The sequence below is a fragment of the Danio aesculapii genome, chromosome 19, assembly GCF_903798145.1.
Source record: "Danio aesculapii chromosome 19, fDanAes4.1, whole genome shotgun sequence".
Lineage (NCBI taxonomy): Eukaryota > Metazoa > Chordata > Actinopteri > Cypriniformes > Danionidae > Danio > Danio aesculapii.
In genome coordinates, this window is record NC_079453.1 from 32,877,388 (window position 1) to 32,891,216 (window position 13,829).

General features: G+C 36.1%; 1 protein-coding gene across 2 annotated transcripts in view; it reads right to left on the reverse strand.

The window, feature by feature from the left end:
• The window catches only part of ripor2 (RHO family interacting cell polarization regulator 2), a 114,714-nt gene that overhangs the window by 43,535 nt on the left and 57,350 nt on the right, over nucleotides 1-13,829 (reverse strand). For both annotated transcript variants that reach the window (XM_056479640.1, XM_056479641.1), the window contains exons 3-6: nucleotides 12,871-13,035; nucleotides 10,825-10,903; nucleotides 8,447-8,470; nucleotides 8,110-8,163 (exon numbers count right to left, since the gene is read on the reverse strand). In XM_056479640.1, coding sequence (XP_056335615.1) covers nucleotides 8,110-8,163; nucleotides 8,447-8,470; nucleotides 10,825-10,903; nucleotides 12,871-13,035 — 322 coding nt within the window. The remainder of the gene's footprint in view (nucleotides 1-8,109; nucleotides 8,164-8,446; nucleotides 8,471-10,824; nucleotides 10,904-12,870; nucleotides 13,036-13,829) is intronic.

Sequence of the window (13,829 nt, forward strand, 5' to 3'; positions counted from 1 at the left end):
TTAAATTATACCAACAAAACTCAATTTTGTGGATTGATCAGGAAGATAAAGCAGGTATAGGGCTGTGGGAAGCTGACTTTGGAAGTGCTGAGAGTCTGAATCTGAGTTATCAATGTTCTTTTTTTGTGTGACACACATCTAGTCTTTTATAACAATATAATTATAGACATTCATTTTCCTATGGCCACAGTTGGCCTCATTTTTAGCACTTATATCTCAATGTCCTGGATGTTATTCTGCTAATGTGTTTCAACAGATCCTACTGAACTAAAGCAACAAGGTCCACAATCGAAGATTGAAAATGAGACCAAAGCAATCTTTATTTGTTTGGAGTTTGCTTCAGAAATTTGAAACACTTCGAGCTGCACTTTTTGGAAATGTTTGCTGCTAAACTACTATTATGTTTGTGGCGATCATGCAACAAGTGGATGTGGCTCTGTTGCTCCATCTTTTTTGATTTGGGAATTTTTTTCTGTTCAGCCATTACCTCTTTTTTTCATTTTAATGCACTTTTTAAGCTAATCAGATGTGAAGCCCTAACCCTAACTCCAACCTTCAATTACACATGAAATCTAAATTAACCATATTGATTTTGTTAGCCCTCATTGCTAGTTTAGTGGTGAACAATTCATCTATGGATTTCATTAAGAAAAAATTGTTTGCCCTTGTAATCTAAAATTAAAATCTTAAAATGCATTTCCTGTTTGTTTTCAGTTGAAGTCCCAGATTACGTCAGTCTGAGCGTATTGGGCGTGGTTAACATACCTAACCACGCCCCTCCAACTGTCAGTTTTGAGATCGTTATGACAACAAACAGTAATGATGAGGAGGTGTCTGTTACGCTGTAATAACTCTCCCAAAACCCATTTCCAGATCTTTCTGAATGAAAAGCCTACTTAACTACATCCAATCACAAAAAATAGACTGTTTGCTGCTTCCGGTCCATGCAGACTTTAACCTAACCCATGCCATGTCTTTTAGAATTGTAAACATTGCTTTTTATGAGTGTACACACGACGGTACCATCATTTGGTGTCTGTTCGTGTTGCTTAGAAAACAATGTAAAAACAGGGCACTTTCACTTATTTGTATATAAAACTGAATCTGATATTAAAAAAAGAAGATAAATACAATTGACAAACACATTTACCAAATCTAATTCCTCAATGGCCACCAAAACTTGATTTTGTCTAAACAGATGATGTGTTTGAGATCAATTCACAGCTTAATGTCCAATAACATAATCACAGATGTTGTTTTAATAATTAAAAAAGCAATGTCTAATGTAACGTTTTGGGTTACCAAACATCAGGCACCCACATCCAAAAGCAAGAAAACATGCTAGCGATTGTTATTTATTATGGAGGGAAAAACAGTGATTTCCTGTTTGAGAAACCAATTCTGTAGAAATTATGTTAAGTAAAAAAATACTGTAGAAACATTTTTATTACTGATATATTGCACCACATTCCTGGGTGTGACAATTACATTCTTTTGAACACATGGGATGACAACAGTCCTTTATCTGCAAATGCAATATTGCAATTTTGCACACAAGTTAAATTTGCAACTTTGGATGGAAACATAGCACTTGACTGCTCTATTGGAGAAAGAATAAATGACATTAGTTATTAGGTATTACCTTCTTAGAGAGGCTTGCTGTGCTCTAGAATGCTAATAGACTCAGAGTAATTGTTGACTGTCAACATACTTAAACCCTCTTTGAGAACTTTAATGCATCACCTCGACAGGAATCAAAGCCCTGCTTCGGTAACAAATCCTCCTGCTTTAGCAACAAATATCATGAGTATTACTGTAAGGCCTTAAAGGCATAAATCATCTAAAAATGAAACTCCAGGGCCCTCATGTATCAACGCTGTGTACGCACAAAAACATTGCGTATGCCAGATTTCACGCTCACGTTTGGATTTACTAACAATGAAATTAACGTGAGAATGTGCGTTGGTCCACGCCAACTTCATGTCTGGCAAACGTGCATTTCTTGTGTGTGTTTGTTTTATTTCCATTTGGCGACTCCTAGAGGCAATTATGTTAAATTGCACACTACAAGCCAGTCGTCTTTGAGCCGTGCAATGCCAGCTGTATGGGATGGGATCATTCGCATGTCTAGCAGGTATATAAGGTTTCCATACCATGCAGTTGACCAGCCAAACATTGACGCACAATTTGCAGCGATCGCCGGTTTTCCCAATGTAATCGGAGCGATCGACTGCACGCACATTTCTATAAAGGCACCATCTGAAGATAAAAGCTTTCTATTCAATAAATAATAATTTATATAATAATTGCAAATAATATGTGATGCTCAAATGCGATTGGGCAGCTGAAATGCTGGTGGCGCTGCCTTGATAAGAGCGGAGGGGTGCTGCTATACCGCCCAAAAAAGTGTTCCTCTAATACATCGGTGTCTCCCACAGACACGGATACTACTCCAGACAGTAAAGTGTCGCCCACAATTGAGGCAACTCTCTCCTCAAAGGGTGTTAGTTCAGCATCCCCTGTTTGGTCCACACTTTGACGATGTGCCACTGTTCCCCTCTTAACCTGCATCTTTACATCGGGCCATTTCTTTTAATTCACTCACAGTGCGATGTTCAGACCTCACTGCGTTAACCGTGCTACACTCTCTATTTTTAAACTCCATTTTTTTTTCTTTTGTTATTATTTCCGGAGGACAAACCTGCAAATAACACAGTTTTTCTCCGGTCTACCTCCGATAGGAGTACCTCCAATTCACAGTCTATGAAGTTTCTCTTTTTGCTTGCTTTTGCCATTGCTTTTTCCTTTGGTTTTGCCAAAGTACAGTCATTACCATATTTATACGGGGGAGGAAGGCAGGGAGGGTTTTTCGCTCGTGCACGTACGCTCAGTTTCACGTTAATTCGGATGTACAAAGAGAATATGCGTGGGATTCGGCGTATGCAGTGTTTCATACATCTGGTTTACTGCGTTACTGAGTACGCACATTTTCAGCTTTGTCCGTAGGCAATGTTTTAGTATGAATTCAACGCAAGTCTTTGTATATGAGGCCCCTGGTGTTTTTCTAATGTTGTATGCTATTCTTTATTTTTTAGATGACAAAAGGAAAAAAATTGAATAGAAAAAAATGTAACTAAACAGAACACATTATAATGTTCAAAATATGATTTTGCATAATATATATATATTTTTTTTCTATTTTATTTTTCACATTTTGATGAAAGAAAAGACCTTTTTCATCTTGCCATGACGTTTTTTTTTCTTTTCATGTTAATAATATGGGTCATATTATGCACATATTTTGCAACCTTTTACAATTTCTTGAGTCACACAAGATTTTGTCTAATTTGGTAAACCAGATCAAGTTTACTTAAAGAATTATTCTATCCCAAATTGAACATAGCAAGTTGTTAAAGGGTCACGAAACACCACAACATGTTAACAGTCATATATGAGTCCTACGTTGCTAAAAACGCTATTAGGAAACATATATTCCAAATAAAGTGAAAATAGGTATTTCGAGCAAATTCGTTCTTCCGGTTTGAAAAGAAATTTTGAATCTACGTCACGGCGATTAGATCCTTGTGTGAATTCCAGCGTGTAGACTGGATGTCTGTACGGGCAGGTGTAACGTGATGTCTTTGAGTTTCAGCATTAATTCATGAGAAAGACTTGGTTTGAGTCAATCAGCGCACTTTATTGTGAATGAGGTGCAACTTCATTAATCTGCATGATAGATTAGAAGACTGTTTTTACTTGTTACAGTGTTTAGACTCAGAGAGACGCCACATTGTGTTGCCAACCGTAATTAAAACAAGTGAAAGAAGAAGAACTGTTCGGAGACATGGGTCATCAGTGTTTTGTTTAATGTGCCGCAACAAAGGTTTTGTTTCCATTTTCCCACAATAAGAGCATAGCTTACGTGTGGACACTTGTGGATTACAGTGGTCTGCTAACACGCAACAAAAATATTTTTGTAAGAAACATTTTTTACCCGAGAGCTTTTCGAATCTGGGAAATGCTGAAATCCGGACTTGCCACTCCTCTCCTTTTAAAAAAAAGACGCGGTTACAGTTTGTGTTGATTGTCCTATCTCAACAAATTTGGTAAGTGTGCGATCAATATTCGTTGTTTATGTTTATTCAGATGGCAAAATTAGTTAGTATCGTCAGCAGTACTCTTTCAGTTTTTCAAGACATATCTTAGTCAAAATGATTTAGTTACTAAGTTTATAGTACGTTAATATCACTACAACATTATAGAATGAAAGATCCGATGTAAATGCTGCTCTCCGGATGTAAACACCTTAATCAAACTATTATCGTCGTGTAGGATTTTCGCCGCATTTTATGTCAGGACAGTCCATACACACATGGCTATGTGTTTTTACCTAGAAATGCGGAGGTTTTTTTTTTTCCAATTTGGCGTGCGGTATCAAAAATTCCATTAAAACAACACTCTTCCAGCAGTTCCTCTCATCCAATATCTCATTTGTCATGGGGACATGCATGAAATGTTCCTGAATGAAAGTGAAAGTGCCAAACTGCAGTTAAAGTCGACAAATTAAGAATGAAACACTTGAAATTACATAAAACTCTGGAGGAAAAGTGGATAGCGGGGTGACGTGTTGACGTTAATCGTATGATGTGTTACAACATGTAAAACGGGATCATGAAAGGATTAAAAAAAGCAACTCATGTAAACACCTTAATCATATTATTGTTTTATTCAGATTAAGGCAAATAATTCGATTACTGATGTCCATGTAAACATAGTCACTGTCTGTCTCCCCTGTGTCTGTGTTGCCGCTGTATTGCATTTGCATGTACTCAAACTCCCCTTTTCATGCAAACCCTTCCTTCTTTTGACACTCAACACTCCTACCTAAACAAAGCTGGACACATTTTCCTGACTTTTTTCAAACTAGAGGTGTGAAAACACTCTGCTGAGACAGGGGTGGGTTTCATGGCCCTTTAAAATCTCATCTGAAACTGCAGAAAAGGAATATAGAATATCACTAAATTACTAGAAGTTTGCTCTACATTATTTTGATGCAGGAGAAATAATCTCATTTGTGCCTTTCTTTCCTATGGGATGCCAATCCTGATGATCCATGCAATCTAAATAGGGCATCGCAGATCTAATCAGCTTCAAACAAAAACTTCCCCTTCTCATTTCGCCAAAAACAAAATGCATTTCTCCTCTATTTAGACATACGCTCATTAACACCCTAGATTGAGCCATCAGAGATTTATTCATCACTCCAGAGAATTGCCGTGACCCAAATCCAGTGCCAAGCATAAAACACAAGGGAAAATACAAAACATTAACACAAGTCAGACACAAAATGTTCTTTATGGGGATGAAAATAAAAACAAGGGTTAAATTGTTTCTTGGAACTCTGTATACGACCACACTGTTCAAGAGTGTTGATGTGGGCTAGCTGGAAGCGGGGCTAATTTCAAGTGTGTAGGGCTAATTTGAGCTATGAATTGCTCTTCAAAGCGCCCATCTTCAGGTTGCCATGACTACTTGGGGACTAGATGTGCTGCTGAGTTGCCATTCAGCACTGTAGTTTACTGCAGACACACACACCTGTAATGCCACTAAAACACAGTGCGAGAGCAAGGGGACACAGCGGGACTCCTGACACTGGAGAATGCCAAACCAGGGGGCTCCAAATGAGGCAGGGCGTTTATTTTTTCCACTTGCTGTGTTCTGGCTTCCTGCCAATTTTTTAAATCCAAAATTTGAAGGCTTTTTTAAAAGGACAGTTCACCAAAAAAATGTATTTGCTCTCCAAATTGGAACCCTCATGCGGTTCAAAACCTTTATGAGTTTTTCTCTCCTGAGAAATAGGTGACCCTGGAGCACAAAACCATTCTTGCACGAGTGTATTTTTAAGATTTGTCCAAAAAACATTTATTTTATGCCAAAAGTGATTGGAATATTAAGCAAAGATCATGTTCCTAAAGATATTTTGCAAATTTCCTTCCTTAATATTACCCAACTTTAATGTTTTTATCAGTAATATGCGATTTTTTTAACTGTCATTCATTCATTCATTCATTCATTTTTCTTCGGCTTTGTTCCTTTATGCATCAGCGGTCGCCACAGCGAAATGAACTGCCAGCTTATCCAGCATATGTTTTACACAGCGTATGCCCTTCCAGCTGCAACCCAGTCCTGGGAAAAATCCAAACACACTCATTCACACACATACGTTACAGCCAATTTAGTTTATTCAATTCACCTATAGAGCATGTCTTTGGACTGTGGGGAAACCGCAGCACCCGGAGGAAACCCATGCAAACACGGGGAGAACATGCAAAGCCACCGCGTCACCTTTAAACCATCAGATTTCAGATTTTTTTTCTTGACCAAATATTGTCCAATGCCAACTAACCATACATCAATGGAAGAATTGTCAAAAATTGACCTTTTTTAAATGTGTGTGTTTCGTGGTCACATATTTTAAAGAATGTTGGATAGCCACTGGCATACATTGTAGGTGAACAAAATACTATTAAAGTCAATGGCTACCTACTTTCAAAATATATTCTTGAGTTCAACAGAAAAAAGAGGTTTGAAACAAGTGAGTAAATGATGAGAGAGTTTTTATTCTTCTTTATTCTTTTTATTTTTCTTGGTTAAACTGTCCTTTTAAAACCAAAGAAATAAAAATGTGAACACCACATGTGCAATTTTGAAAAGAAAACGATATCTTAATCAGAGTTTCCACTAAGCACCATGATCAAACTTTGATTAAAATCAGTTGCTTAATATACTAATTAAATAATCGATCCATCGTTAACCTCAATGCAAGATAAGATTCCCAACAATGTTAGTTGATTAAAACGACAATCTTGTGATTTAACTATATCATATGATAAAATAAAAATATAAAAATTCATTGGGGGGAAAATGCAAGTCTATCTTGAATCTCATGGGCATTTCGCTGCACAGTGAGACAATGAAACCATTAACAACCCAATGTCAGCTCGCAAATTGTTCAAACAATAACTCTGATATTGTCATAATACATATGGTACAAACCTCCAAACATAGAAAGTAAACTCACAATTTAAAGTATATTTAACAATTATCTTTTTGTTCTTGTTTACCATACACTGCACACAATACACTCTCAGAAAAAGTGCGAACTGTCACATAAACAAGAGAATAAACAATAATAATTATACTGTATACAGCGGGAAAAATGAGTATTGAACTGGCGAACGTGGAGCACATGAATTGCTCAGGTGTGAGTTTTTCACAGACTTCAACTGAGCGTAAAAATCTTGATGGTTCTGTGGGTCTCGTTTATCAGATCAGATATTTATTTTGTATTCTATATTGGATTCAAGTCAGGTGATTGGCTGGGCCATTCTACAGCTTGATTTGCTTTCTCTTAAATCATTTGAGAGATTCCTTGGCCGTGTTTTGGATCACTACTGAAATGTCCACTCTGGATTCATCTTCATCGTCCTGGTAATGCAGATGTTGGACTGAAGCAATATTAATTTACAATGGTGAAGGGCAGAGGGTTGCTAAAGAACTACTGAGAGATTTCAGCTGCTTTCTGGGCTTTCGCTGCCTTTCTACACCTCCCTTTCTTCGTGTGTTCAATACTTTTTCCCTTCATCATTTCATAATTTGTTAACTAATTAGATTTGTTTTCTTTGCATATACTGTATGGATTTCTTTGGTTGTTACTAACATCTGGGAAAAATTTCAAGTCAACAACACCTTTAGAAATATGTTTTCTCAGAAAAATGGTGACATGTTCAATACTTATTTTCCCTGCTGTATATTTAGATGATAGCATTATTGTTGTTCTTATATAATATTATTAGTAGTAGTTCTTATATTCTTATATACATGTGTAGTTATATATATATATATATATAATGCTAATTAGTTTTGATAGTTCTATTTAGATTTGACTAAGTCACGATTTCAGACCTCATTAGTAAGGTTTTTTTTTTTATTCAAATGTAATATTCTTAATGAGTTTCTAGAGACCTGAAGGAACCCTGGTACTTCTAATCTATAAACCAGACAACGAAAGCACACAAATCTCTATATAAGAAAAGACATGAGCTTTACCTTACTAATGTGGAACTCCAGTCGTCGCATGTATCGCTCTATGGTCTTGATTTGCTAGGAAGCAAAAATGTAGAGTTATTTGCTGACAGAGGGGGGAAAAAAAGCTTTTCACACAGGGATCAATGTAAGTTCATATGCACTAATTTTAAACATGGCCGACACCTGCGGCGATCAGAGTGCCGCAATAACAGATCTGTGCAGAAATAAATGCAGCACATCACTTATGCAAAGCTGCTTATTCCTCCTGCCGCATGTTTCTTACTTTAAACTTCTTCAAAAGTTTAGCACAGGTCAACTCATGCAGGATAAGAAGCATTAGTGGGTTTAGTGCCCCTACCTTGTCAAGATCATACAGCACACCCTGAGGAAGAAGAAAAACATAACATTAGTGGAAACACTGAAAAAAGAAAACATGATCTCCTCCTAGAAAAACTGATACCCAGCTGAAAAGAATAGTTCAGTCAAAAATTATTCACTCACCCTCAGGCCATACAAGTTGTAGGTGACATTTTCTTCAGTAAGACATTAAAGAAGATTTTTGGCTGAAACCGTGATCAATGGTTATTCACTGAGTGCAATTCAATGGCACTCTGAGAGTCAAAAAAACATATACCTCAATGTATCATCAGAAGCCACTGGTATACATTATAGGTCACGCTTTACAATAAGGTTTCATTAGTTAATGTTAGTTACTGTATGCACTAACATGAACTAAGAAAGAACAACACTTGTACAGCATGTATTAATCATAATTCAACATTTACTAATGCATTATTAACAACCAAAATCTTGCTTGTTATCATTAGTTAATGCATCGTGAGTTAACATGAACTAACAATGAACTATATTTACCTAACATGAACAAATACTGTAAGAAATACTTTATTAATTGTTTGTTCATGTTAGTAAATGCATTAACTAACATTTACTAATACAACCTTATTGTGAAGTGTTACCACGTTTTATTCTACCTATTAAACATATCACTTTATTACATTTGTTTTTCCTGAAAGTGCCAGAAGCTTTTGGCTTTAAAATCACCAAGGACCACAGTTTCAGTTAAGAATCTTCTTTACATCTTGAATGGCCTGAGGGTGAGCAAAATAACCGCATCTAAAACATGCTGCACTGCAATTAATGACTTCTTAATGAGATTTTCATTTCTTGTCTTTTCTTTTTTCACGTGTACACCAAAAAGCAATAGTTCTGCCTCTGCAGTATGCCAAAATATATGCTCTGAAAGTAAACTTTAACATTTTAAGCAGTATTTTGTTATGCACATTACCAAAAAAAGGCATTTATTTAACTTAGAATATTAGAATAATTTAAAGCTTATAATGAAAATGTTATTTATTTCTATAATTCTGTGATGGTAAATCTGAATTTACAGCTGGATTACTTAAGCATTAGTATAGCCTATATTTTCCCCTAACCCCCATACTAGTTTTTTCAGCAGGGTTTTATCAACATTCTAGAATCATTGAAAGCATTTTTGAGCAAGGGCACTTACACACTACAGCAGGGGTTTTTAACCTTTTAGGACACACGCCCCCCAAATTTGGCCAATTTCACTCGTGCCCACCCCCAAAGATGGAAATGGAGTTAAGACATGTGGAGTATGCATATATAATATAAGTATTACCGTCATGTAGGTCTTTTTACCGCATTTTGCGACAAGATACACACACACGGCTGTCAGTAAAGGACCGCAGACACACACACCACGAAATGCAATGCGATGCGGTGTGTGGTACTAAATTCCACAAAAACAATACTCTTCCACCACTCCTTAGTCATACTCGTGTCCGATACTCCAGTTTGTCATGGGGGCATGAATGAAATGTTCATGAGTGAAAGTAAAACTGCCGAACTGCAGTTAAAATCGAAAAATATAAGCTGAAACGCCAAAAATTACATGAAACTCTGCAGGAAACGTGGATAGGCTGATGACGCAACATTCAAAAAGCACTTCACGTAAACACCTTAATTATATTATTGTCTTATTCAGATTAAGGCAAATAACTAGATTACATATGTCCATGTAAACATGGTCAGTAGTGGTGTCTTTAAAGTAAGTTAAATATCCAGAAGGGCATCCTGCTGATTTGATTCAGAAGGGCACTTTATTGTCAGACGGCTCACCGGTTTTACTTTCATTCACCGTCATTAATTTTCCATTCTATTTGTATATATTTTACTTAAACGCATAAACTCTACAGGTGCCTGATAGTTAGCTGTGGAACTAACGTTAATCAGATTCACTCTAGAGAACACATAAAAATCGTCATCATAATTTACTTGAGTGCACGCCTCAAAATTGAAAAGTGAAAACCTCTGCACTACAGTAGGTTCAGACAAAAGTGCTTTTTGAATCAGACTTGTCCATTTGTATGATGGTGAAAAAAAGCTGGGTCACAATTACATTAATTTCCTAAAGCAAAGGAACTGAAATCAAAACCAAACGGTAAATTTAAAAAAAAAATCATCTTTCTCTATTCACAGAAGTTCAAAAATGATCAGTGTCAGCATTCAGTGTAACAACTGTGATTATTTCATAATACTATTATATTTAACCAGTTCATTTTTGTCAAGTTTATATCCCTCTCCACTGAGTTTGACGTCAAAACTCTGAATAATCAACAACAGATTTGCGCACTCTGACACGGCTCAAACTGTAGTGTGTAGGCACCCAGGTGATGTCACATCCTGTCTCACCAGTCTGGAGTTCCTCTTCATGTCCTTCATGAGGGAAGTGAGTTTATCCAGCTCAGTTTGGTGCACCTCCAGATATTCACTGACAGAAAGATAAACAGCAGAGAATTCAGTGCTACATAGAGCTGCACTAACAATGACTGTACGTCAAGATTACATCACAGCACTGATTCATGCAGTCAATGTGCACAGTCAATAAGCCACAAAAACAGGTTTCTGTGTTAATATAATTCATTAAAATTAGATATCCATGTTTAAACTTAATTTTTTAAGTCAAAAGAAGTCATGTATACATTTTAAAGGGATAGTTCATTTAAAAACGAAAATGTATTCAATATTTACTCACCCTCAATTGTTATAAAACTTTATTCTTTATTCTGCCAAACACAAAGAAAGATTTTTTTTAAAGAAAAATCAAAACTTGTAACAACTGACATCCATAGTAGGAACAACAAATACTAAGGAAGTCATTGGTTACAGTTTTCCAGCTTTCTTCAGAATATCTTCTTTTGTGTTCAACAGAATAAAGAACCCATTTAGGTTTGGCACAAGTGAAAGGTGAGCAAATGTTCATTTTCATTTTTGATTTTTGGGTGACCTGTCCCTTTAAGTAATGTAAGTAAAAATGACTTGTAAGGTTAATTTGATAAAAAAACAAAAAAACAAACAAACACGCTTACATCATCGATGATGCGACTGTTCAGCTTAACAGGAAGAGAAGTGCTCTCGCTCCATATAATGGAGATTGCTTTAATTATATTGTTTGTATTAGTTTTAATCGTTTGGGATGCAGTGACACGCAGTCCAATATTTTGCTGAACAGATCCACCACTTTTTACGCTCATAAATTATCATAAAAGTCCTCATGCTGCAGGTATTAGGAGGTTTGCTGAAGGTGCAGCTGACGTGCAGCGAGGGGTTTGTATCCTTAATAAACTATGACAGTTCGCATTCATTGAATTGTAAGAATGATGAATAAACCCATATGAAACACTCCCATAAAAGTGACGTCGCATCTTCAGTTTCGGGCTCAGGCGTGCTTTGCACTCACACTACAAGAGTACCGCACCAAAGCCCAACCGAACCACGCTCTGGCACACCTCTTCCAACCGGGCCATGGCCGGCCAACTGAACCATGCTTGGGCCTGTTTCGGAGCACTCACACTTGTCAAACGAACAAGGAAACGTGCCCGGGCATGGTTCGGATAGCATAGTGTGAGTGTGCCCTAAGTCAGGACAACATATTTTATGTTAATGTAAATAATTAAATCATCAATGTTTCAACTTAAGTCATACAAACTGTTTTATGTCAGTTTAATGCATATTAAAATTACTTCCAAGGTTAATTTGATTGCAAAAAAATTCTATGATCAAACGACAGCATATCTTTTGTTAATTTAACTAATTAAAAAGTTGATCAACTTAATTTTTAAGTCACATGAGCTGTTTTTTTTTTTTATTATTATTTTTTAGGGGTTTTCACCTTTATTTGGACAGGACAGTAGAGAGAATTGACAGGAAAGTGTGGGGAGCAGAGAGAGGCATAGGACCTCGAGGCGGGAATCGTACCCGCGAACACCGGAGTGCATGTGTCGGTGTATTTTCCACTACGCCATTGGCACCGACCACATGAGCTGTTTTAATTCATTGAAATGTAATGCATGTTAAAATGACTTGTGATGTTAAACTACAAAATCATACGTACAAGGCACTCGAAAATTAATTGAAAAGAATAAAAAGTCTTTCTTGGCATGGCTATTATTTAAAAAGTAATCAGCACTGTTGTGCACAACACCTACGCATTTCATCATTAGGCACGTTTTGCAGAGGCTTTTTCATTTTTTCACTTTTCGAGTGTCTTGGACTTATGATTTTGTTGTTTATCATTATTAATCCTTTATCCAAAGAGCACAGACACATTATTTACCCCTGAAGCACTTTTTATTTGATTTTGGACTTGTAATGTTAAAAAATTTAAGTCAACAGCTATTTCTTTTCAGTACAGTATAACTAGTAGCATGTGATGGAGAATTGTCCAGCAGCACTCACTCTAGGCCTTGTTTGAGTGCGCTGTAAACCTCCTCCACACGTTTGGGCTGTGGCTCTCGTGAGCTGCTGCTGCTGCCGCTAGATTTATGCCCAGACAGATGGGGCTTCCTGGGCTTGGACATGGGCTTCTTCTGCACTGCCGAGTTCCCCATAAAGGAGTTGCACCTGAAGACACGCAGACAGGTGTGGGTAAATATAACAAATCTCTCCTGAACATGTGGAGGTCATTTTTTTACCACAAAATCTGAATAACAGGTACTATGATGTTTAAAGAAAACTTTGCTTTATTTTTTAGACAATTATGCACATCTCTTTTCATTTTTTTACTGCCATAATGTAAATATATAAATAAATACAGATATTAAAAAAGTATTACTGTAAACCCAATACTACTACTGATAATAAATAAATCATAATTGTAGAAATGAATGAAATGCTCAAAACTGAAGAATTAAGTTTTTGAAATATTGCTGATAAAATATTATTTATTAATATTCTGGTTATCATTAATAATAATAATAATTTAATTTAAAATATATAAAATATTATAAAATAAATGTAAATGTAAAAATGAGAAAAAAACTGAAATTACTGATTAAAATACCCAGATGTTTCACAGTATTGATAATTTATTATTATTTTTTGTGAAAACCAGTTTAATTTTAGTTTAAGTACCTATTGTATTTGTAGAATTACTAATAGGTTAAATTAGAGTTTTTGTAATTTTGATTTTATGTTTTAATTGTAGTCATTTTTAGTCATTTAGTCATTTAATTTTAGTCAGTTTTAGGGGCCGATCACAACGAATGCGTATTTACATTCCAAAAACGTGAGGTGCACCACACTGCCTTTTTGTTGAAAAGAAAAAAAGAAGTGCAATGCGTTTTTTGTGTCGCTAGGCAACGACTGAATCAGCTGGGTATTGTGCGAGAGTGTTGCTGCTGATATTAATATAATTT